The following is a 26,020-nucleotide window of genomic DNA, read 5'->3' on the forward strand; positions in this document are numbered from 1 at the left end:
ACTGCTCATTTCTGGATTTGGAGAATCCAGAATTGCCTAGCAAAGGTAACAACGACATCATGGCAGGCAGGAAACGCCCACCATGGAGCAGGTGTCAGTTCCTGTTATCCTCCTGTATCATTTCCTTGTCCATAGGACAGTAGACCTCAGGCACAGGACACTGTAGGAACAGGAAGAGTTGACACTCAAACAGCCCAGCTTCCATTTGACTCTGGTCCGCTGGGAGGCGCAGATGTCACCTTACTCTGACTCCTGCCCTTGTTTCTAAATGTAATAATACTTCCCTCCCACAGGCCTGCTGAGTCTTTCTGCCCTTCACATGTCATCAATATTGAGGCGGTGTGAGGGACTGTCACTTAACGTTGTCTGGATTCACTGAAGGCTAAGTCTTAAAATGCCTTTCACAAAGCCCAGTGAGGACTGGGCTGTGGGGACAGGTAGACCACAGACAGCTTTTACTGTGAGAGGAGAGAGTTCTATTTTTCCAATTTATTTTGTTTTTCAGTGAATATCCGAAAAACAAAACAAAAACCAGCCTTTAAGTTCTTACCAGTAGGGAGAGATAGAAAAGAAGGAAAAGACCAGAGCGACTGGGAAAGGAGTAAACACAGAGAAGGAGTAACAAGGAAGAGGTGGTTTGCCAGGCCGGTACCGCCTGCGTCCTGCTGAACTCTCCAGGACGTGCTTCCTCCTTTACACAGGAAGCACCCACCGCGCTCTGCTGATGACATCTTCAGCTTTTAGATCCTCACAGAGCCCCCTGGGGAGGTAGCTGGGCCTGAGAACCCATTCTGATTGCTTTGACTTCATTCAAGGTTCAGGAAACTGGCAGAAGTCTGGAAGATATAAGAGCCATGGTCAGGACTCCAGAGAGCCGGACTCTCATCAAAAGGATGATGATTAAGTGTGCCGACGTGTCCAACCCCTGCCGGCCCCTCGAGCACTGCATCGAGTGGGCTGCACGCATCTCAGAGGAGTATTTCTCCCAGGTAAGGTGCTGCATCTCAAGTCCACACACAGACACACACACACACAGACACACACAGACACACACAGACACACACACACACACAGACACAGACACACACACATACACACACACACAGACACACACACACACACAGACACAGACACACACACAGACACACACACACAGACACACACAGACACACACAGACACACACAGACACAGACACACACACTCACACACACACACAGACACAGACACACACACATACACACACACACACAGACACACACACACACACTGACTCACACACACACACACACACACACACTGGAGGGAACACCATGAGGCTACCAACTTAAAACTGGGAAAGAAAACTTTAAAAGAAATTTTGTCTTTGAAAAAGATTCATTATTTTGTACATTTGTTGATAATAAATTGTCATCAAATTGTCTTTCTTTTTAAGAAAGATTTATTTATTTTATGTATATGAGTACACTGTAGCTGTCATCCGCTACACGGGAAGAGGGCATCAGATCTCATTACAGATGGTTGTGAGCCACCATGTGGTTGCTGGGAATTGAACTCAGGACCTCTGAAGAGCAGTCAGTGCTCTTAACTGCTGAGCCATCCCTCCAGCCCCCAAAATTGTTTTTCATCATCTGTAAATGTGTTACATTTTTATGGTCCTCATTCTTGTAGGACATCTCTGCTGGGTTTGGAACCGTGGGTTGGCAGGTTTCTCCTAAAGCGCTGTCCCTCTCACATCTCCCTGAGACAGCAGGAACACAGACTGCAGGTGTTTGCAGGTGTGGGAGTGGGCAGTGAGGGCCAGGAGTCCAGCAGTGGCAGGGCTTCACCAGAACTGTGGGCTTGCATTTAATCCATACACTTACGAGGCAGAGGTGGGCAAACCTTGTGAGTTCAAGCCAGCCTGTCTGTCTACATTAGAGAGTTCTAGGCTAGCCAGGGTTATCTTGCCTCAAAAAAAAAGAAGGAAGAAGAGGACAAAGAAGAGGAAGAAGAGAAAGAGGAGGGGGAGGAGGAAGAAGAAGAGGAAGGGGAGGATGAGGAGGAGGAAGAGGAGAGGAAACACATGTTTATATGTCCCAATCTCCTGTGAAACTTTTATCATGTTTAAGCTGCCGTTAGAATAAAGCTGCCAGTCCAGAACTCTATCTGCAGTGAGACACCCTTCAAGGATCAGGGCAAGATAAACTCATTCTCAGACAAGGGAAAGTAGTCCGGTTCATCTCAGGAAGCCTGAAGTGTAAGAAATGCCAGAGGAAGCTCTTACGGTTGAAAGGAAGGGACCACAGACGCAAACTTGACTTTTCAAGATGCAAAAGAGGCATCCGTAACAGTCAGTTCCTGGGTGGCTCTACAGGACTCTTTAAATTCTCTAAATTCTCCATATTAAAACACAGAACAAGGTTCTCACATTGCACTATTAGGTCTATGCTCTAAGTAATAAGATAGAAAAAGGCAGCCAGGTGGTGCCACACCTTTAGTCCCAGCACTCAGGAGGCAGAGGCAGGCAGGTCTCTATGAATTTGAAACCAGCCTGGTCTGCAAAGTGAGTTTCAGGACAGCCAGGACTACACAGAGAAACACTACTAGAAACGATATTTTAAATATAAAGAACAGATGGATGGTGGACTCAGAGAGGTATAGCATGCAAATTATGAACAAGTAGAACACCATACAACTCAGATAAAGCCATCAAGACACAGGGCACTCTGGAAATAGGAGGGCAATTCCTACTGAGAAAAGGGCCCATAACCACAATGTGTATGCACTTAATATCAGCAGAATCAAAAGTCATCCCCAGCCAGCATTGGAGAGAACTTGTGGAAGACACACGATTTGAACATTAATGGCAGAAATAACACCAACCTTACAAATTATATGAAAAAGGAAGGAGGCAGATCACTCCTTAGCTGTCTTCAGTGCCCAGCAGGCAGTGCCATGGGCTTCACAGTCTGCTTCTCAAGAACATAGAAGTGGGGAAGCAGAGTGAGGCACGAGTTAGAGGACATTATGTCAGCACCAAGAAGTACAAGGTTGGTTGAATCCTCGGAACTTGCTATGGAGATCAGGCTGGCCTTTGCTCCTGCATGCTGGGATTAAAACCATGACTTAAGGTGCACCTAAGCCTGTGCTGTTGCCCAATGGTGGGAGCAAAGCTGGAGGCCTGCTCTTAGCTCTGCTCAGCACTCTGTAGGTATTCTTAGGCGCTGTCCTACAGCACAGTTCACCTGCAGGTAAGATGGTGGCTGTTTGTTTTGGGCTTTGCTTTGTGTGTGTGTGTGTGTGTGTGTGTGTGTGTGTGTGTGTGTGTGTGTGTGTAAAAATTTGCAAGATATATAACACTCCACTAATAATTAGATTTATTAGTAAGAGTGCACAGGCCAATAAGCTCAACATATAAAAAAGTCAGGTTGGAATTTATACAATAACAACCAGAAATAAAACTAACAGTACTCTTATTTTAAAACTTAAAGTAGCAATAAAAAGCAAAAATTGCTTAGAATAAATTTACTAATAATGGCCAGACCTCATAAAACATTGCTAGAAACTTAAAGAACACATGAATATAGACATCCCTTAGTCATGTATTAGAAGGAGCTCTCCCAAGATCTTCCAGTTGGCATTGGAGAGAGAGCACCCATCTGTTCGCAGGTCCCTTCCTGTGCACAGACCTGTCAGTTCACAGTAGTGTCGTTGGCTAACCCATGGCACTAGAGAAACCACAGCAGAGTCTCCCCAGTGGTTCTGAAATGGACAGACTCTGAGGTTCAGAAAGCAACAGCTATGGAAAAAATAGACATTATTGTGGGTTTGAATAGGCTTGGCCCAGGGAATGGCACTATTAGGAGGTGTGGTCTTGCTGGAGGAAGTGTGTCCCGGTGGGGGTGGACTTGAAGACCCTCCTCCTAGTTGCCTGGAAGCCTTTGGATCAAGATGTAGACCTCTCAGCTCTTTCTCCAGCGCCACGCCTACCTGCATGCTGCCATGCTCCCCACCATGATGATAATGGACTGAATCTCTGAAACTGTAAGCCAACTCCAAATTAAATGTCCCTTATAAGAGTTGCCTCGGTCTTGGTGTCTCTTCACAGCAGTGGAAACCCTAAGACAATTAGATATCATCAAAGCTTAAAAAAGCATGCTATAAATGAGTAAGCAGGACAGGTCGTGAGAAATACAAGTCATTTCTGACAAAGGGCTGTACTCAGTGCGTAATGAAACTCTAGTACAGTAGGAACCCAAGCCACCCAGTTAGAAATAAGCAAATATTTCAGTAGCTATTTCATACAACATAGTATGAATTGCAGATAATTACATGAAAAAGTACCTTACATCATCAGGGAAATTAAAAAACAATGAAATTCTAGCACATACCAGAAGAAAGGTTTAAATTAAAACTACTTAGGCCAGCTGTGAGCCTGTACACATGGAATCCCAGCACTTGGGAGCCGGCGGCAGGAGGATTGGGAGTTCAAGGTCATGTCAGCTACAAACTGAGTTTCATTCCAGTCTGGGCTAGAAATGAGATTCTGTGTTAAAACAACAGTGCACGCACACACAGAACACCTAATAACATGAACCGTTGGTGACAACATGGAACAGACATCAGAAGTTGCATTTACAACATAGATTTACCCTTTCGGATCATACAGTTTTCAATTTTGAGTATAACTATTAACATTGAAGGCTGGCATTAAATTCACTATCTTTCTGTTTTCTACATAATTAAATTACACATGTGCCACCACCCCAGCCTGATATTGACCCCCATTACCTGAGGCTGACCCTCCTGTCCTCTGTAGTGGGTTTAAAGGCACAGCCACTGTGCTCCATTTATTGGGTTCTGGGGCTTGAATCCACCTGAGCTGTAAATTCTAAGACCTGCCTTACTTGATACCCCGGGCTGTTCCGGAGCTCATGATGGCCTCGCCCTCCTGAACACTGGGGCACCACCACACCCTGCCTCTCCATTCTGCTACTAGTGTGTATCCCCTGTAGTGAGGCCTGCCCGTGCCCAGGAGACCCGCAGCCCTGCCAACCTCCCACCTGCTGGATTTGTACCAGTATCTCGTCTGGAACTTTCCCATCGCCCTCCACATGGGTAGACTCTGTAGAGTTGTTTTCAGTGTCTGCTGTTAGTAGGGCGCGTTGGCTTTCGAAGATGAACGAACAAGAAATGCTCTCTCTAGAATTTTTTTTTTTTTAAATTTTGAAGAGTTTGAGAAAGACTGTTGATTTTACAAACTTTTGTTAGACCTTAGAGGTAAGGCATTTCTCCTGCCTTTTCACCACTGGGAAGTTTTAGGACCAGTGCAGTCTCCTTACTAGTTAGTAGTCTAATTATAGTCTTTCCGACAAGACAGCACAGCCCTAGCTGAGAAATGGCCACTACGCCTGTCCAGGGATGGGACCGTGTTTCTGCACACATATGGCACCAGTGTGGGCATATTGGGCATTTGTGACTAGGAGGACAGTGGGTAGTGAGTGACAGGACCTGAGGTACGTGACCAGATACTGCTCTGACCTGAGGAACATTAGCAAAGAGGCTTCCAGCTACCAAAATGTTTGGGATGTCCTCGAGGGTTCTCACTCGGGGAACAGCTTGCTGGCTGGCAGATCGGGTTTGGTGCTGGTGCTACATTGGGTTTGCAAGGCAGCCTGTGGGTTGTCTCAGGTACTGTGGGTGGGGCTGCCCCATGGCAAACCAGGACTCGGGCCTGAGATCCCGGATGCTCTGCTTCACAGACCGATGAAGAGAAACAGCTGGACTTGCCTGTGGTGATGCCAGTGTTTGACAGAAACACCTGCAGCATCCCCAAGTCTCAGATCTCCTTCATCGACTACTTCATCACAGACATGTTTGATGCCTGGGATGGTAAGGAGTCTCGCACGTCCTCCTGCAGGGCACCCACTAGTTAGGAAGTAGTGTGCGGGGCTGACTTCCAAGATGAATGGAGAGAGAGTAGCCATTCCGGAGGGTTGGGACCCAGAAAAGGATCCTAAGGTTGTCCACAGCTCCTGTGCTCTGAGGGCTGTGCCCCTCCGGGGGAGGGGGAGGTGCTGCAGAGCTGAGGCCTGCAGATGGGGGTGGGGCTGAGAACAGGTTTCCCGCGTTCCAGTCACGCCCACTCCCTTCTGTCCCTCTTGAAACGCTGGGCCAGGGTGGTAGTACGCCCAAGTTCCATTCCCAGAGAGAGTGAGGAGGCCGAGCCTTTGATAAAGAAAGGCTGAGAAGACACTGCGTCCCCCGTTTCTCTCGGCAGCCTTTGTTTACCTGCCTAACCTTATGCGGCACCTGGAGGACAACTTCAAGTACTGGAAAGGACTGGATGAGAAGGAGCTGTGCACCCTCCGGCCCCCTCCAGAATAGTGGGAGGTACACACTAGGCCCCCTGGCTCTGTTCTTCCTTCTGGCTGCTGCAGTCTCTTAGCCCTTTCAATGTTAGGCAGCGGGCTCCCCTCATCTGCAGGGCCTGTGAAAGCACCGTCTGACGCCATAGCTTACTGCAAGGCTCTTCAGTGAGGCTCCCAAGTTCTGTAGTTTGTACGGACTGTATTACCACAGGACCAGGAGCCCTGCAGAGGTGACCCGTGGCTCTCCTGGCAGTGACAGCCACCATGTGTCCTAATTCCTTGAGCCTGCAGAGCAGCATCTCCAAGGTGCAGCTCTGGTTGTAGAACACTGCTGAAAGGGAGTTCTGTCACGTTGACGAGCAAATGGGACAAAGACATTTAGGGTTGATTATCCCAATTATTAAATGTTTTATTTATTTTATTAGACATTTAATGTTTTCTATGAATCTAAAAATACTTCAAAGCCAAAGCCGATTTCAGATGCCTTGACCAAATTCATGACGTGTGTGCATGATTTGGTCACAGATGTATTTTCATAATGCAGATTGAGAATTTTAAATGATGCTTTTTTCCATACTATGGAATATGCTAAACTCTTCTCTTTGTTGTTAGTGGGGCTCACTCTAGTATGTGCCAGAGAAGCCACCGTCTGTGCAGACCAGGTTCTGAGCAGCCGCTGTCGTGAGTTCTGCAGGTGCCTTCTCAGAGAAGAAATTGGATTTGACCATTTTCCCCCCTGAAATTTCATAATTGAATTTCTACAAGCCTGCCTCATTTTATACCATTTCTATAAAATGTGTCCTATAAAAGCAAAGCCACCCTGGGCACCAGAGGCTGATATTTTACAACTAACATGGGATATTGGAGTCTAGGAATTTAAGGGTTCTATCTTCTCACATTTCCAATAGCATAATACTGTAAAAGTGACATGACAAAATGCTAGTTTCATTTTAAACTTGTATTTTTTTCTGGATGAAATTAAACTATTTGTTTTTAAGAAGTCATTTGTTGTCTTCGTGTTGTCTAATACATAATCGTTCTGAATTAGGGATAGAATAAGTTAGCAACTAGACAACGTTGTGAGGTCCTTGGAGCCGGGATAGTGTGGCGGCTCTTCAGTGTGGCCACACCGCCGTGGAGGAGCGCGTGGGCTCTTCAGTCCTGCATGAAGACGCCTGACCTACAATAACTGCAGGCTGAGCGAGAGGAGGCCTCTTACCCCTCCCTGTGCCATGAAGAACGGGACTGCTCCTTCACAAGAGCGCCAGACAGGAGAGGGAGACTTGGAGAGGAGTATGCCTAACATTTTTGAGAGCTGAAAGAAGCTATAAGAATCACAAAGTGCGGGGTTGGGGATTTGGCGCAGTGGTAGAGCGCTTGCCTAGCAAGCGAAAGGCCCTGGGTTCGGTCCCCAGCTCCAAAAAAAAAAAAAAGAATAGAAAAAAAAAAAAGAATCACAAAGTACAAGATGGTTTTTAAAGGGAAAATCTAGAAAAGAATCACACCAGACATTCTAGAGCAGTGGTTCTCAACTTTTATAACACTGAGACCCTCTAATATACTTCCTCATGCTGTGGTGACCCCAACCATAAAACTTTTGTTACTACTTAACTGTTAATTTTGCTAATGTTATGAATCATGATGTAAATATCTGATATGCAGGGTATCTGATGTGACCTTTGTGAAAGGATCCCAAGGGTGTGGCAGCCCACAAGTTGAGAAGCGCTGCTCTGGCGTCTAGGGAACTAGTGAAAGCTGTGTGGGGCTGGCTCTCCTAGAAGTCGGACAGAACTGAAGAAGAATCCAAAGGCAGAGCATGTGAACAAAAGCCAGGGAGTTGCTGAGGGACAGCACAGTGCGCAGCCCCACACCCACCAAGCCCGAGATGGAGATGGTGCTCTCAGGTCACTAGGAGCTCTGGACAGAGCAAAGGGAAGAGGCACTCGGCGAGGCAACGTCTGAGCCTGGTCCAGTTTGACAGACCCAGCCCTTGGACAAAGGGCACTCTGAATCCCAATGAACCCGTGGTCAGCTTTCCCTTAGAGTAACAAATGCCTGCAACAAGGAAAGGGTCGTGGGCCCACTGTTGCGGAGGTTTCAGTCCAGGCTCTTCTCGAACATGCCCCTCCAAGCCAGACGACCCCCACTCTAAAGTTTTTGCCAGTTCCCAGCGGTCCCAACCTGGAAACTAAGCCTTTAGGATGTGGCACTTCAGGAGACCCCAAACTACAGCAATGCATAAAGCAAAAGACACATCCCTTGCAGTGGAACTAGACACTGCCACTGGAAGTTTCAGTGGCCAAAAGACAAAAGGTCCTAACATCAAAGGAAGCTCCCCACCCAGACCCACTTAGCTACACTGGCATTCAAAAGGAAAAGGCAGGAGTTCATTGCAGATGTTCTTTAGAGGTCAGATCTAGTAAGAGGGTAAACTTCTGGACCAAAGTAGCCATGGGGGTTGGGGGGGTGGGGGAGCTGGCGTAGAGGTAGAGAGGAGAAAGGGAGCAAGAAAGGCTCCCGCTTTCTTCAAAGTAGTAGCTGCTGGAAGAAGCGCTGGTGAGTCACAGGGAGGCCTTTTCCCTGGTGGCAGCAGAAACAATGGGCCGGGAGTGGAGCGCCGTCAGCTCACACAAGCCAGGAAGGGGCTGAATCAACCTAACAATTGTCTCATCCTGCTGTGCCCAGAGGAAACTTGAGGCCACTCACAACTGACACACCGGTGGAGGTGCAATCTTTTCGATGGTTTCCAATCAGAAAGGAAGACTCCAAGCCATCGCTGTCCAGAAAGGTCTGCACCCCACAGCCTTGGTGTCCCAGGGAAGGCGCGCGCATCCCTGCCTCTTCGTTCTTCCCGCCTGACTTCTCTGCGCCACCCTTCCTGTTTCCTCTAGCGCAGCTGCTCCACAGCCTCCAAAACCCCACCTGCAAGGCCGAGTTCCTGGCCGCCGGGGCTGGCCCTGTTTAATCTGGAAGGGAGGACGTAAACGCAGCCGCCAGGAAGCAATAGCTTTCAGTCGGGAGCCAAGAACAGCACTGTGGGTGGAACAATGTGGGAGGGTCGGACAGATCAAGGCTCTGTGCTATTGGCCAGGAGAGAGTGGAAATTACACAGCTAGAGGGTAGACCGAGCAGGCTTTCTAAAAATAGGGTTAAGGGTTGGAAAATGGCTTGGTGGTCAAGGGCACATTGCTCTTCCAGGGACCAGGAACTACCTGTTAGTTCGCGACACAGACAACTACCTGTAATTTCAGGGGCTCTGACGCCCTCTTCTGGACTCCAGGAACTCTTACACTCATGTGTGCCCTTCCACAAGCACACATAAATAAAGAGGTAACTGTTTAGTATATCTGAGGATAGGAAGACAAAAATAATTTTGGAGAGGGGAGCGGGGGTGGGGGTGTTGGGTTAGGAAGATGGTTCTTGTGAACGGAAACTCCTGAAAAGTTGTGTCTGTCCCAGGTAGTCCCAACCTCAGAACAGCTATTCCTTGTCTGCCTGCGTCAGAACTAACACAGGGCACTAATCCTGTGACTACGAAGAAACCTTCTAGAGTCCATTGACTTAGTGGGCCACTGCCTTCCACCCATCCAAAAGCTAAGATGTCATAGGACACACACTGGGCCTGGAGAGAAACTCCCCCAGCTCACCGTGCCTGTTCTTGGATGTATTAGCTCTGATTTCGGGTTTTATTCTGTAAAACCATAAAAATTTCATTAAACTGCTTCCACATTAAAACATGGAATTTGGGGTAACCTGCAATTGTGAGGCCATCGTCACTCAAAAGGTCTCTGGAATAAACTAACTTTTAGTCTATTAAGATGATGATGACTCTGTGTGTGTGTGTGGGGGGGGTCAGAGGTAGAAGTCAGATGTCTTTCTCAATTGCTTTCCTTTTTAAAACTGGAAGTTTTAAATGGCTGGCCTTGAGGCAGCCAGGGTTAAATATGTGCACTATAATCGTGTCACCATGCCAGTTTTATGTGGTGCCTCCTGCGTGCTCGGCAAGCACTCTGAACTGGGCCCAGTCCCAGAGCCTTTTGGCTAGCCTTTTAGTTATTTGGTTTTTGTTTTGTCTTTAAAGAGTCTAATACAGCTGAGGCTGTCCTTGAACTCCTGAACTCTACCCCACAAGGGCTGGGGTCCCAGACTTGTACCAACATACCCAGCTTTTGAGCCTGGTTTAGAGGTCTAGAGGTAGGAAGGACCTTCAACAGGGGAAAGCTTTAGAAAATGAGTTTTCCTTCCCCATGATTTTATGAGTACACATTTAAATGTTCTTAAAGAATATTAACATTGGAAACATTGTTTTTTAACATACATTTTCCCCGGTAACCCACAGGATCATACTCAGAATTGGAGTAATCAGGATGATGTAAGGATTAACCTTACGATGTACCACGGTTACAGGAAGAGAATGGAAACTTAAGCTTAGAGCTTCAGAGCTACCAAGTGAAAACTAAGTCGTTAAGGCCAGTCAGTTCTGTAGTGACATCAGCTGGTTGTCCCCTACTTTGATCTTAGAGGGGATTTGAGAAAATTTTCTCCTATGGGAAACTAATAAATTCTATTATGAACTGTCATGTGCTATTGGTTTTGCTGAGAGGGAGATGGGCCACCAGTCTCAGACTCAAGCCTGTTTAAACTTGGGAGTCCTCCAAGATACCCTCTCCTGGGCAGGCTGGCCACTGGCCCTGAAATATAGACAGAGGAAACCATAAGGGTGTTGAAAATACAGCAAGAAGTCAAATCTTTCCAACATCGGCCACTCCAGTATATCCCATGGTTCATCCCTATGGTGGGGATGGCCACCAGCAGCTCGTCTGCAGAGGGATCCAACATCTGTGTCGACATCCCTGCTGGGTGAATGCTGATTTAATGCTTTATCTATCAACCGCTTGTTCTGTGTGGAAGCCCCTCTAAGGGCAAACACTCTGGCCCGCCTGCTACAGATTCAGTTGGAAGCTTATGGAGCTTTTAGGCTCCTGACTTGAGGATGCCCTCCCCTGCTGCTTGCCAAGTGTCCCTTTTCTGCTGCTGCTTAATAAAATTGTTCAAGACTGAGAGTACAGCTACCCCAGATCGTTCTCTGGATAAAACAGACTCGAAGGTGGCCCTGAGACACTGCCACACTGTACTTGTAGAGAGAGGCTTCAGGTCCCATTGGACAGACTCAAGGCCAAGTCTAATGTTGACAGTCCCTGACTCACTGACCCTACAGAGCTACTCCTGTTCTCCACTGACTTTGCTGCTTACCGTTCTTGAGGAAAACAATTCCTGACAGAATCGAGAATTTTAAACTAGCTGTTTAAAAGAGGCTTGTGAGGTGGGTATGGTGGCATTTAATTATGTCACGTGGGAGGCAGATCTGAGTTCAAGGTCAGCCTGGTCTACACAGTGAGTTTCAGGATAGCCAGGGCTACATAGTGAGACCCTATGTCAACAAACAAAAAGAAGTTTGTGTTAATATAACTTGTATGATTTTAATTATATCAAAAATAATCATTATGGAAATAACTCAGCAGCTCGGCAGGTGAGAGCACTGGCTGTCCTTGCAGAAGGCCTGGGATAAGTTCTTGAATGCACTCGGCAGCTTAAAACCATCTGTAATTCCAGTCCCAGAGGACCTGGTGCCCTCTTCTGGCTTCTGTAAGCACTGCACCTACATGTGTAGCCAAAACCCATGCACATGTGTGTGTGTAAGAAAACAGGAAAATAGCATTGGAAGATGTACACTAGCTAGCACACTAACACCGCAGTAAACAGACAACAGTGTGTCAAGTGGGAGGCTAGCCTGGATTACAAAACAGGAACCACTGGGAGACATGCAGCTTAGCCATTTGGATCTGCCTTAGTCATATAAGCATAAGTGGATTGGAACTGGGGTAAGCATCCCCAGTGCAGGCAAAGATTGTCAGAATGCATCCCCCCCCCCTTTTTAAAGATTTATTTTATGTATGAGTACCCTGTAGCTGTTTTCAAACACACTATAAGAGGGAACCAGATCCAATTACAGATGGCTGTGAACCACCGTGTGGTTGCTGGGAATTGAACTCAGGACCTCTGAAGAGCAGTCAGTGCTCTAACCCCTGAGCCGTCTCTCCAGCCCCAGAATGCATTTCCAATGTAAAGCAATGCTCTAACAAGAGATCTTATTCAAGACGCAGTAGTTGAAATTAAAAGGACTGAGGAAAACACCATTCCGGCAGTTGCACAGGGAACAGATATAAAGGTGTGAACCAGAGGGAAACACCTTAAAAATTGAGGGTAGGGTGTGCAGGCTGCAAGCCCAGTGCTCAGGAGGTGGCTACTCAAGGTCAGGAGTGCAGAGCTCCTTGGCTCCACACAGGTTCCACACCAGGGTAGGACAAGGCCCTGTCTCAAGAAACTGACAAAAATTGAACAAGAAAAGTATACACGGGGCTGGAGAGATGGCTTAGTGGTTAAGAGCACCGACTGCTCTTCCCGAGGTCCTGAGTTCAATTCCCAGCAACCACATGGTGGCTCACAACCATCTGTAATGAAATCTGATGCCCTCTTCTGGTGTGTCTGAAGACAGCTACAGTGTACTCATAGATAATAAAATATTTTTTTAAAAAAAAGTATACACAATCCTCTCTGGTGTGCACTGGGTACACTCTTCTAAGACAGAAACTTAGTAGCATCAAGATTAAGGCAGAGAGATTCGTGGTGATATGAAAACCAAACCCAACTAATAACAGCTAAACAGGGAAAGCCTCGCTTCGGGATGAATGTGCAGGGATTGCACACTGAGAAGTAAAACTCAGATCACTGAGGCTCCACTGGGGTAAACAAAGCCCACAGCCCTCGAGGTAAAGGCAACAGTGAAGGCTTCAGGGCTGGGCTGGGCTGACTTAGGGTGTACTCGCCCACTAGACCAGACCAGGGCCTGGGTTCCGTCCCTGGCATCAGGAAAAGAAAATAGCAGAAATAACTAAAAAGAGTAAAAACAAATTTTAAAAGATTTTTGACTAAATTAGCAAACCTTGATCTGAATTTCTAAAGTCATCAGTGAGACTGGAACCACACTAGTCTCCCAGATACACCAAGAGTCCTCACGGGGACCTGCTGTGAGGCAACAAATCAGAGGGAAACACAGGAAGTCCTAGAAAGCCAGAAATGAGTGAAACTGAGTAAATGAAAAACTCTTCTAGAAGAGAACATCTCTCAGCTCATTACCCTTACCACTTCGTCTGTATCATAAAGGGTGGGTAAGGTGGCTCAATGGGTAAAGACGCCTGCTGCCAAGCCTGACCAGAGCTGGATTTCTGGGACACACTGCTGAGCCCACCGTGGCCACAAGGCGGGTTTGTGTAATAAATGTACACGCTTTCACATTCCTCCAAGTCCTGTCCTCCCTGGTAACATTAATGACTCCATGGTGATCAGACAGCTGAAGTCCCAGAGCAAAATGGTAAATGCTAGGACCTTCAGGACAGCCCTTAAGGCTCTGGGAAAGAGCTCTAAATACATGAGTTCAAAACATATATAACTTCTCAACTGCAAAAAAAGAGGATGCATAAATCTAAAGGACCTTAGGCAGCTGCATTAATCCATCATTACAAAGGGGAGTTGTCAATTCTAGGCTCAGAGTAAACATTAAAAACCTATCAGACTGAGATGGCCCAATAGCACCGTGTGGTGGGTTGTTCATGCAGAAAATGTCAAAGTCCCACCCAAGAAACCCTACAATACAAACCATGCACACCCACCTTACCCTGGTTGACACCACTGCCCTTAACTAGGCATGCTGACCCCAACTTTGCTTATCCAAGAGACTGAAGAGATCTGATAGCAAAATAGCTTCCCGCCTTGTCCTGAGTGTGTATTAGGATCTCCACAAATCCTAGACCAGGTAGGTCAGAAAGTGTTCAGACCCCCACCCTGACCCTAACAGCAACAATACAGCCAAACTTGTTTTCAGGTTTATTGAAAATATGGCATAATGGATTAAACAGCTCCACGTGGTGTTTTGAAATTCATCCCAACCGTAGGCTGAGTGACCTGGAGGTTGGAGAGACTGCCAAAGTCCTGCAAAAGAACAGACACCCGTGAGTGGATACTTCTCACCCCCAGGAACTTTTCAACACACACACACCGACTGATGACACACCCTCTAAATGTAATTCTCTTCATCCAGCCTCCAGGCTTCTTCAGACAGATGTCCCTAGCAGGACACTGGATGGACTGGCCTACACACAGCTAAACCCCATAACCCACGCCTGCCCCCCATCTCCAAGGACCCAACACTCTTGCCACTACTACCAACCAAAGCCTAAAAGCCTGCAAGCATTTTCTTAGCTCAGGCAAGCTACAAAAACAGTACCAGTCACAATGCACAGAGGGGCTTAGAGGTTGTGCCCCTAAAACACTCCCCAGCCTCAGTCAACATCTGAGGGAAACAAACGTACAAGACACCAAGGAGTGGAGGATCAGGCTGGTCCCCAAGCACACCTAGCACCTGGGAGCCCACTGTGCCCTGAAGCTAGCTAAATGGTTTCAGAAGGCTGTGTTGATACAGCTTTAGCTGCTGGTCTCACTAAAGCCAGATGTAGGTATATGGGGATACAGAGTATTACTTTTTAATGTCTCAAACTGCTCAAAACCACTAACAGCACGCTGGACTCCACGGCCTGTCTTACCTTCACACACTTAGGAAAATGTCCCAGTCTTCTTAGCTGCTAGGATAAGCCACACTGAAGACACCTGAACTGTGACTAGCTGACTATTCTAGAAATGAGACCAGGGATCCTTTCTAAGACCGTCTCCAAGGAAAACAGGTGACAGAGACAGAGCTGAAGGGGGTGTGGGCAGGCGGACCACAATTTAGGAGCCAGTCCCAGAACAAGGAAAATGCAAAGAACTCAGTATGTCCCACACTGCTAAATTATCTCGTGAAAGCTATTCCAACACACTCGGAACAAGCAGCCACAAGCCATTTAGACACCAGCCTTACTCAAGCAATCAGCCGACACTCACCAGAAGCTTCAGCATTTCCTTGGTGTCAGGATCTACCTCAATGATCTCCTGATCTAGGGCTGAGACCTAAGAGAGAAAGAGTCAAGTCCAAATTATGAATGTGTTATCTTTCACTTCCTCTGATCCCTTGAAAGCTAGGGCTTCTCCACATAACCTTGTTTGCCCCAAAACTCAGTATGTAGACCAGGCTGGCCTCTGCCTCCCAAATGCTAGAATTAAAGATGTGCACCACCACAGCCCAAGGCTTCGCTCTAGTGTGCGTTTTGAAAGCCTTACGGCAGTGCTCACACTTGTAGGTCAAGCTAATATGGTCGGGAGGCAGGCACCCTCTCTAGGCTCCCATGTGGGAAGAGCAAACTGAATTGAGATTCCAGGAAGGCTAACAGTAGGCAGGCTGATTACAGGCACCCTCAGCTGGGTGCGGCACTCCGAAGGCAGCTGAGCTCCCACCACAGATGAGGCCCCACTACCACCTGAGCAGGTAGTAAAAGGTACAAAGACCCACAAGGTTTACCTCAGGAACATAATTATCTCTCCTCTCCCTCTCTTCTTCCTGCAACTTGATGGAGATGCCTCTCACAGGACCTCTCTGAATCCGCTTCATCAGATGCGTGACATAGCTACAAACACACAAGCCAGGAAGAACAGTGACCACTTCCCACCTAGTGCGCAGAGTATCTGGGTACAAAACCTACTTTGTTTCTACATCGAGGTCGGACTCACCGTCGGAGATCCTCCTATACACACAAAGTCCAGACATCCACCCACTACATTCCTCACACTCCGTAAATAACCCTCCTCCAAGCATCAACTCTTCCGCACTTGTACCTTGACTGGTTTCATCAGTCGTACGGACACAGCACCGTTAATTTTTCGTGCAACATGGCCATAGTGATAAAATGCTGTGAGCAGATACTGCAGCAATAAGGTTTGGAGGTCGGAGCTCTGCCTTCAGCTACCGTAAATAACTCTAAGATCACCTCGGCAAAAACCCACAGTGAACGCACACCTCCAGCTCCCTCGGACCATTCGGGGGACCTCGAGCAAAGGGAACGGCCAGGGCAGGCTCTTCCGGAGGGACAGTTGCCGCAGGCAGCCGCGAGGCCTCCACTCACCCGGCTATCTTGTTCCGAAGGTTTTTGCTGGGGATGATGGCGATCTCCTCGCACACGCGCTTGTTGGTGTGAAAGTCATTACCCAGGCGCGTGTAGTACTTCTCGATGATGACCCGGGCCGCCTTCTTCACAGTCTTGGTGCGAACGCGGCCCTGAAGGTGGAGAGGGCAAAGTGACTTGGGGAGCCCGCACCTTCCATGGAGGAAGCAGGCGCCGGCTCCCAGAGGGGTCGGTGCGCGGAGAACTTCACGCGGAAGCGCGCCAGGCTGACAGACTCCGCGTGGGCACCGCCTGCAGCCTCTCGCTGCGGACTTGAGGCCGCGACAAGCGGAGGATGGATGCGGATTGAAAAGGACAGAGCACTCAGAGGCAAACACCTACCATGTTGACGGGTCTCGGTAAAAGAGGAAACAGGAAGCACAAGAGAAGCCTATTAAAGCGCAGGCCAGAAAGCCGCTTCCGCCCGGCTACGGCTGCGCGAAGCTCGCGAGAATACCACAGCGGCCCCTGGAGGACTGGAGTGGCAGTGCTGCGCTGAGGGCGGGGCGAGAGCCTGCGCGTGCGCACGTCGGTAGCTCGGACGTCTCTCCAACAGAGTTTCTGCTCCTAGTAGTTCCGTGGTAGGTAGGCTTCTGTTGGGAGGTTCAGGTTGCTTTAATCTAGGAGATACTTTGAGGCCCTGAGGCAGATAGGAGGCCCGAGCTCCGAAAGGTGTAGTAGTAGAGGGGAGTCATCCCTGATCTCCAACACGCGCGCGACTCTAGCCTAATTGGAGAGGTTTCTCTTATTTCCCGGCGTTTCTTCACATTCTAGCACAGTATTCCATTAGAGCTGCTCTTAAATGTCTTAGCGCGTTTTACTTTTCTCAATTGGGGATGAGCTAAACAAGTACTAACCTCGAGTGCTTAAAACAGCGGCTGGCTCACAGAGAGCTCTCAAACATAACAAATTAAGATCTGAGAGAACTATACTGCTCCCAACCAGTGAAGACACTATTATCTCCAACCTTCAGCTTCTTCCGGTTATCCTTACTCTAAAGTAGCTCATGGAGGGAGGAAAAAAAGAGGTCTATGGAACCAGAACTGAAGAGATCAAAGATCAGTAATCCCTGGGAGTTGCAGCTTACTTTACCAGTGAATTTCTAATGAAGTGGAGGCCAGGTAGAACACTAGACCTTACAGTCTTGCAGGAAGAGAACTCTTGGATTCTGATTAGTGAATTTTTGCATCTTACAAGAAGGATGCTTTAGTACCTAGGGGTCTGCTCTCCCTCAGACTAGTTTCCCAAAGGATCAGTTCAGCAGGCTGACTCAAAACTTCTCTACTTGAAAAATTATCAGACCTATCATAAAGCCATGGAGAAACTAGTGTAAAGGGCTGTGCAGAAAGGAAAAGCACTGCTGGATATGCTAGTGCATACCTTTAATCCCAGAACTCGGGATGCCTGCCTAACAGGCAGACTTCCTGAGTTTGAGGCCAGGCTGGTTTACATAAGGAGTCCAGGACAAGGCCACAAAGAAAGACCCTGAATCAAAAAAGCAAAGTAGTAACCACGCGGAAAGGAATTGCATTAGCACAAAAGCACAAGGGAGTCCAAGAGGAAGGAGGAACACGCAAGGGCTCAGGCTCACAAGAAAGCAGCCAACAAGTGGCTCCTGACATCTTGGCGGTTGTGTCTCTAGCATTCTTGGGGCTGCATCTGGAGGCCTCAAGGGGCCAAGCAAGTAAAATTCATAGGTCTTTCATTTCAGATTGTAACCACCCAGGTACCGATATTCCAGCCTGGCTGACCAGGATGCAACAGGTTCCACATAGGAGCAGGTCTCCACATGCACATACCATCCCTCTGGACTGGGGTCCCTCCCATTGTGAGAATACATGAAGAGAGGACTTGTCCCTGGAATCTCCTTCCCTGCTTGCTACCACACACCCCGGACAGACAAAACCACAACTCTGCTGCAACGTGTTTATTATGTGCCAAAAAAAGTACACCACAGCTTACTCCACAATCTGTACAGAGTGCAGTCTTGCCTGCATGTACAACAATGAGGTAGAGACTTCACACACAGCTTCACGAGCCCACAGAGTAGCTGGGATATGCGACAATGCAACGTCAGCTCAGCAGGGGGGCGACACTGGTTCTTTGGCACACAGCTTCCCTAAGAGGGGCAAGTAGTAACTAAATTTTTAAAAAAAGAGTCAAGTTTTCAATTCCAGTAACATTTTTGTCAACAATAACTGTTGATTCATACATTCTTCAAATAAAAGTTGTAAGGAAGGGTACTTGCCCCTCTAAGAGAAAGGGCTCCTGTGAGCCTTCATCCGCCCCCACCAAAAAGCAGCCCTTTTTTTTTTTTTAATTTTTAAGCTCAGTTACAAAAGAAAAAGTCCTGTGACTGTGATTAAAAACTTCTATCAACCCTCCCCCAACGTAAGTGCAACATAAGGTGCGACAAACCATTTAAAACTATATACAGCAGCTGCTCAGACCTAATTTTTCCTCCCATCCAGTTTTAAATAAAATAATTTTTCTCTTGGTTACAAATGCTTTGATTTGCAACTGTGACCAGCAGTCCCCCAGACACAAATTTGCTATAATGTTAAAAGCTGCCAAAAAAGAAAAAAAAATCTATTGTTCCAAACGACTTAAAAACTGTTTTAAGGAGTGTAAAAAGGAACCAGTAAAAACCCTCGAGCGTAAACTATGAAATATGATTTGGTTTAAATGAAGAGCAAAGTCTCCTTTGTTTGTTACAGTAAAAAACACCAGCTGAACACTCAATTTATGCCGTTCAGGTGGGGGTTAAATAAATGGAAAGGCACTGTATGGCAACTGCAAGAATGGACCAATGAGACCTGCGCATCACCACCATCAGTATTGCAAGGAATGTAAGAAGCGCTTTAATAAATAAACCCAAGTGTAGGCATCTGTGTCAACGCGTTCTAGACACAGTTTTTTTTGTTGTTTTCATTTGTAAAATGAGGAACTAGAATCTGGGAAAACTACAATTGCTTGAGGGTGAGCCTGAGGCCCCTGCTCTGGCACACCCCGCTGAAGACAAAACCTGACAAAACTCATTGTGCATTAATTAGTGCAGAAACAAAGACAGACTCAGCAAGTACAAAGGTGAGTACAATTCTCCCTTGTCTGCAGAAAGCTAGCTCCTAGGCGCCCGTGCAGGGAACAGGCTGCTGCCTGACTTGCCAGCCTTTGGCGCCACAGGCCCTGGGCCAGGCCAGCTTCTCTAGCTGGAATTTTAGTTCTTCTGGTTCCTCATTAGCGGGCTGTGGTGGCGTAGGCCTTCCATGCTGTGTCGCCAGTGCCAGCAGCTTCGGCAAAAGTACTTGAAGCAGACCTAGTTAGGGAACAAAGAGAAGAGTGTGCCAACACTAGATATAAAGTTCCACTTTAAGAGGAAATTAAAAGCGCTAGCTTCTGTGGGGGCTAGAAGAAAGACTTCCTGCTAACCCTCTCACCCCAACAGAGCTTTGGCTGACCAAAGGAAATGCAGCCCTGGATCTATGGGTACTCTTATGCAAACATTTTACGTTTCTTGTGTGTACCATGCAGCTTTCCAATTTTCCAACTTTCTTTTCTACACAGCAGTTCAATCTTATCGCTGCCGACATGAGAGAATGCTGAAGAACTGGTTACAGATTCAAGTACCAGGAGACATGCCTTTCTCTTCTCAGTGAGAAGTGACTGGTTTTGCTAGCTGGGTAACCAGCCCTAAGCAAGTCATAACCTCCTAACAAGAGTATGAAGTGGAGGAGTCACTGTGAAGTCACTAATCTACAGAAGCTGGTTTAGGAAGACACTGATATCTCACTATCCAAACTCACTGTAAGCTTACTCAGGAGCATCTGTCTGACTCTTCATAGCCTCCATTAAATAACAGCACCACTATAAAGTCAAACTACACATGGATGGATTGCTCCAGGCTGGAAGGTTCCCAAACACCTCACATAAGGTTGAAAATGTGGTTGGTTCCGTGATTGTACCTGCACAAGATCAACCCAGTGAACATTCCAGAATGAACAGGAAAATGCCTCACAAGCAACTACTCCTGGCTGAGAGTTATTAGCAGCTGATGGCTTCTGGAAGAAGGAAAGCAGGTTTTCTTTAAGGGCTGCCGCCCTGGTAGATAGACCATTGTAGTATATGAGTAGCATAAATGGGACTAGGTGTTGATAAAAACACCCCCCCCCACAGTGAGCTTATGCTAACACATGCCAGCAATTCTAACGCTCTGGTAGGAGCAGTGGGTAAGAGGCTTGCTGTGAGATCAAAGCCAGTTTGGTTACATGAAGTTACAGGTAGGATTAAACAGTAAGACCATTTCCAACAAAAACAAAACAAACAAAAAACTAAAAAGTACCCACCATTACCAATGCCATATTGTACAACAGTAACAGCCCAGGAAGGAAAGGGCCAAAAATCCAACAAGTACCTTTCCTATGCTTAGTGTTGTAGATAAATCTATGCACAGGGTGCTCTCAACTACGTGTCTCTATGCTTTCAGAAATAAGTTACCTCAGAACTCTACTTCTTGTGTCATAAATGTGCCTTAATACATTTTCAAATTGTGATAGGGACTTCATAGGCATCTACGGTGTCCAGAGGACTCACCTGATCTCGGCAGAAGAAAGGACCAGGTTGTGAACTGCAGATAAGACACAGAGAATCTTCTAGATAGGGGTCGATCTGAACCTGAAGAACAGAAGATAAAATGGGTCTGTGGATCAGAGGAACTGTAGTTATATATTATTGAGTACACAGGAATGTAGGGTGTTTGTGCTTAAGGAGGAAGACAGAATTGTAGGCAAGAGTCGAATATAAAGATCCTAGATGACAGACTTGTTTTGTCTTTTTTTTTCCCCTGGAGCTAAGGACGAACCCAGGGCCTTGAGCTTGCTAGGCAAGTGCTCTAGCACTGAGCTAAGTCCCCAACCCCTAGATGACAGACTTGTATCACATAGACAGAGCTGGTTGCTTATAGCGTATGGACAACCAAAGAGCAGTAGCCTGTTCTTTGAGGCAAAATGAATCCTAGTCCTGTATCAGTTAGCAGCAGGTAAGTGTTCAGAGGATTCAGGTAAGAGGCTGATAAAGTTGCTACTTAGCAGTCTCAGACAAATAGCAAAATGAAGACACTTCTCCCCACCCACACTCATATACACACAAGTAGCTAACAGTCTTGAGTCCCCAGAGACAAAATCCCACCTCAGTCTCTGAACTCAGGCTAACTGTGCAGTTGGGTTCACTTCTCCAATCTTGGAACTACAGTGTTTTATAATTGAGTCTCAAAATAAGGACACTAACCACACACTCACCTTCTTGGTAAACTTGGTGGTTTTGATCTCCACAAAAGCAGCAGTGACTGCTTTCAGGTAACTACGTTGGTTATTGAAAGTCACACGACCAGACCCTAGGAAAATGGTACAAGCTTAGACCTTCTGCTCAAGTTTTCTTAAATTCCCTCCAACATTCAAACCAGTGCTATCTGACTTAAAGGTAAGTACTTAAGTAGTTTCTAATTTAGTGGTTGTCACAGCAAAATCAAAAGCAATGGAATTTTAGTTATATATTTTACCTAAGATATTTTAACACACAGGAGAAGCTGCATTTCAAATACTTTAACAGCTACCACACTGGACAATATAGGTCCTAAGACACATTGCTATAAACCATCAGGTAAAGAGGGAAGGGAAGGGGCTCCCTCCAGTGCAGGTAGATGCACAGAGAAGGACTAAGAGCTCAGGCAGAAACCACTGCAGTCTAAACTGTTTTCAGAAGGGCAGGAATACTTTGCCCAGAGGTACTGTAGAGAACTAGAAACTAGCAGGAGAGCTATGAGAATCCCTGTCCTGCCAAGTGCTGCCCCCACTCTACAGTTCTCCATCTGCAGCGCGGCACTGACAGGCAAGCACACAGTGCTCCTCCCTGAGCAGACTCCCTGTGGGTGGGTAGAGCAGGCATCTGGGAAGGTGTTTAACTCCGTGCCGTGATCAGAGTCCGTTCTGCTTCTCAGCACAATCCTTGAAATCACTGCACTATGTCTGGACTAACCTCCTTTCTCAGAAATGCTGACCAACTCCGTCAAGACACAGACATTAAGGTAGAATGGCTCAATTGATATGCCAATTTTTATCTATCCAGAAACATCTGACCTTGTCTCTGACTCTAGACAACATCAAAGAAGTAAAAACAAAAACAAATTTCCCTTCTTTTTCCTTCTTCCCACTTCCCTTCTTTCCTGACAAGGTCTCAATGTATAGTTCTGGATGCCTTTGAATTCAGAGATCCACCTGCCTCTATCTCCCAAGTACTGGGACTACAGGCATGTGCAGCTGCCTAGGAAGCACTTTCAATGAAGGAAAGTTCTCAGTAAAATGTAGTCTTTAAAGGCAGTTTATCCAAAACTAGTTTGGCTGTGTACTTTGAATTTCCAACAGACTTCTTTCCTCCTTTTCATCAATACTATCATAGTCCTACAATTACCCTTTCCCCCAGTGTGTGAAATAGTAGCAGAAGCAAGATGCAGATGGGCCAGTACTGTTACTTCTGGAGGAAAAGATGATCTGCAAACCTGGGTCAGGTCTCTCTATACTCCCGAGGGTAAGTATTACCATCTTAATCTGCTTCCCAGGGGCACCAAGGCTTCCCATACAGAAGTAGGACACTCACCAATGGGGTACTTGTGCTTATCTGTGTCAATCCCAGCATACACCACTCCACCAAATAGGTCATTCAAGATGGCAGCCAGAGCCTCAGCATTGAGCATCCCGTGCAAGGCACCAACAAACACCGTCCTGCTGGGATCCAGCCTCTGAGATGGGCTCCAGACAAAGTTGCTGTCAGCCAAGACCCAAGGGATTACCTGTACCTGAAAACCCCCCAAAGGTTGATCAGCTGGCATCTTCAGAGACCAAGCTCCCTGTGCAGTGTGTACATGCTGTGGATACCACACTGCAGCCGCTATGACTACACAAGGTGAAAGAGCACTGTCACCCATCTGAGGCACACAGGCTTTTCCCAACACTGACGTTGAATTACCTTTGTTTATAATGATAAAAGCAAATTCAAAAGAACTTGCTCATTCTGCAGAGTAATCAAGAAGGACCAAACCGACAGGCCCAGGATCCTCTAACTCCAACCAAGAGTCACAGGAACTAACAAAGCACAAGTTCTCAAGGAAGAAAACAAGCATTCTTGTGACAGGAGAACTCACAGAACATTAAAAAGTTAGAAAGCATGGAGGACAGAAATATACAAAAGCTATTATATCATTGAGATGATTACTGGTCTCAACCAAGGTATTTAGAGGTGCCATCAATAATGAGAACATCTCCCCCTGTTCTTTGTGTGTGTCTATATCTCTCTCTGTGTGTATCTGTCTTCTGTATGTTTCTGTGTCCCTGTATGTCTATGTGTCAGTCTGTCTCTGTTTCTCTCTCTCTCTCTCTCTCTCTCTCTCTCTCTCTCTCTCTCTCTCTCTCTCTCTCTCTCTCTCTCTCTCTCTGGCCACACACACAGATCTGAAGTGTTAAAAATCTCACTAACACCAGGGTAAGTGCTGACATCTTCTGTCCTGAGTCTCTGACCCCAGCATCAAGTCTAGTATGTCAGGCAGAGGACTTTACAATCAACTAGGCTTACAGGTGCCAGTAACTATTTATGTAAAATTAGCTAGATTTTCTTTAAATGTTTTGAAGCAGAAGAGAACTGAGGCAAACACCAAAATGTAAAAATAATTTAAAAGAAGGTCTGAACATGGTTGGTGGCAATTGTCACAGGTCACAAGTAAAGATATTCTTCAATGGAAATCTGCAGAGGTCAGACTTCCTGAGTGAGAAGCAAGGAGGCAGGGCCTGAGCTCTGAAGAACCTGTAGAGAAGGTGCACAGGAAAGGAACACCCATACAAATTCAAGAAAAAGACTACTTTGCACATAGGGCAATCTATAATTACAGGATATATCAAAGAACATAGGGTCTAGGTAGGACAGGTTAGACAGGTAAATCTGGGTCAACAAATAGTAGAACCACAAAATGAGTAAGTTATCTGAGTAAAAAAGATGACAGGAGGGAGTCAAACATCGTACTGATGATGAAGGACCACAGTTGGGACACACAGTCACAGAAGTGAGAGGACTGGGACAGCTGGAGCATCAAAGAGACACTGAGTCTCTGAGGTGATGGGGGGTGGGAAGGAATGATCAGGGTCTGAGCAGGCTGGCTGTCCTGGCTATGCCAGTCTCATGTGTGAAAGCAGGGGACCAGAAAGGAGAGTGGATGATGTAATCTTAGCTACAATGAGTTGCCTGAACAAGAGAAACATGGGGAGCTTCTATAAAGCCAAGAGCCAGATTAGTCAATAAACTATTTAAAAATGATGTGGCCATCCTAATAGGCACTTTCTCCTTTAAGATACTGATTTTTTAAAAAAACAGACTTCAGTTTCTAAGAGTTGATTTAGGTTTACAGTAAAACTGCACAAAACTGAAATTTCCCACACACACTATCCCCAACACACACATACACACACCCTCAACTACATCATTCTGCACCCAAAGATCCATCTGTTCCCGCTGATGACCCCACACTGACAATTATCACCCCCTCAAAACCAGAGTCTACACTGGGCTTTCTTTGTGTCTACTGCACACTGCTGGGTTAGAGGAAGTGTGTGGTGACTTCACAACACCTATTGCAGCTGACTGTCATCTCACAGCAAAAATCCCTGTGCTTTGCCTCGTTATGTTTCTCTTCCCCGGAAAGCACTGATCTTTTTAATTAGAGATATATTTGGCTTCCTGTCCTATAGATGAGCAATAAATTTTCAAAACAATTTTATGTCACAAAAATGATGTTCTTTGGAATCATCTTAATAAAAGCACTATACCAATTTCTAAACTCAAAACATTTGATTCTCAAAACTCTCCCCAGTAGCACCACTTGAGGAGCCTGACTAAAGGAGATTCCTAAACTCTGCACAGATGATTCAGTGAGTCTGAGGTACGAATGGCAATGAGGCTCCCCAGTGTGAAGTCAGTGTGCTATCCAGGACACACTGGTGGGCCTTGGTCAAGAGAGTCAGAGAGGCATCATTTTGACAGAGCTAAGGAAGGCCTGAGAGGGAGTGAAGCTGCCACAGCTGGGGCTGTCCTGAGGGGATTTACTCACCACCAAACATCATGGGGTCAGAAAGCAGTCTGAGAACTAGGGGGAACATATGTAGATTTTTTTCAGTTTAGTACAAGCAAAGGAAGTTGCTGCTTTCAATCTCATCTCTACGATGAGGCTTGGGATTTAAGTGTAGATCAGAAAAGAACAGGAAGGCTGGGAAGGCTTGACTCTTGCTCCACTGGATTCCAAGGATTGGATGTGCACACTCATATAGCCCCACTGGTTCCAGGACTGTATGCTATGCACATTCATAGATCTCCTTTTTATCTCAGTAAGGCTCAACAGCTGGAGTTTTAAAAAAAAAATGCAAACTAGAAAATAGTGGATGTATTTACTGTGGGACAAAACAAAACAAAACGAAAAACCCAAC

General features: G+C 46.5%; 3 protein-coding genes across 35 annotated transcripts in view; 1 reads left to right on the plus strand and 2 right to left on the minus strand.

Moving 5' to 3' along the window:
* The window catches only part of Pde8a (phosphodiesterase 8A), a 123,417-nt gene extending 116,062 nt beyond the window's left edge, over window positions 1-7,355 (plus strand). For 3 of the 7 annotated variants that reach the window (XM_087557998.1, XM_087558013.1, XM_087558005.1), the window contains 4 exons: window positions 816-989; window positions 5,743-5,872; window positions 6,261-6,373; window positions 6,964-7,355. In XM_087557998.1, coding sequence (XP_087414124.1) covers window positions 816-989; window positions 5,743-5,872; window positions 6,261-6,367 — 411 coding nt within the window. In that variant the 3' untranslated portion in view covers window positions 6,368-6,373; window positions 6,964-7,355. Of the gene's footprint in view, window positions 1-815; window positions 990-5,742; window positions 5,873-6,260 lie in introns of all 7 variants that reach the window. The other 4 variants (XM_087558006.1, XM_087558002.1, XM_087558018.1 and 1 more) reach the window with 2 other exon arrangements.
* Window positions 7,356-14,286: 6,931 nt separating this feature from the next.
* Window positions 14,287-16,873, minus strand: Rps17 (ribosomal protein S17). The gene is made up of 5 exons (NM_017152.3): window positions 16,845-16,873; window positions 16,464-16,615; window positions 15,863-15,968; window positions 15,349-15,414; window positions 14,287-14,400 (listed from the first exon to the last, which is right to left on the minus strand). Exons 1-5 carry the CDS (start codon window positions 16,845-16,847, stop codon window positions 14,320-14,322), a joined length of 408 nt encoding a protein of 135 aa, NP_058848.2. The 5' UTR covers window positions 16,848-16,873; the 3' UTR covers window positions 14,287-14,319.
* Window positions 16,874-18,414: 1,541 nt separating this feature from the next.
* Cpeb1 (cytoplasmic polyadenylation element binding protein 1) overlaps window positions 18,415-26,020 on the minus strand; it is a 107,778-nt gene continuing 100,172 nt past the window's right edge. For all 27 annotated transcript variants that reach the window (XM_087656027.1, XM_087656014.1, XM_087655986.1 and 24 more), the window contains 4 exon segments: window positions 23,151-23,349; window positions 21,797-21,891; window positions 21,093-21,173; window positions 18,415-19,818 (listed from right to left, as the gene is read on the minus strand). In XM_087656027.1, coding sequence (XP_087512153.1) covers window positions 19,720-19,818; window positions 21,093-21,173; window positions 21,797-21,891; window positions 23,151-23,349 — 474 coding nt within the window. In that variant the 3' untranslated portion in view covers window positions 18,415-19,719.

Source organism: Rattus norvegicus, chromosome 1, assembly GCF_021556685.1.
Source record: "Rattus norvegicus strain SHRSP/BbbUtx chromosome 1, alternate assembly SHRSP_T2T, whole genome shotgun sequence".
NCBI lineage: Eukaryota > Metazoa > Chordata > Mammalia > Rodentia > Muridae > Rattus > Rattus norvegicus.

Coding starts and splice junctions, on each gene's coding strand:
- Rps17 (NM_017152.3), bottom strand. Junction 15,969..16,463: donor CTTCGGAACAAGATAGCCGG/GTGAGTGGAGGC, acceptor GTGTGTTTGTAG/CTATGTCACGCATCTGATGA. Junction 14,401..15,348: donor AGGAAATGCTGAAGCTTCTG/GTGAGTGTCGGC, acceptor GTTCTTTTGCAG/GACTTTGGCAGTCTCTCCAA.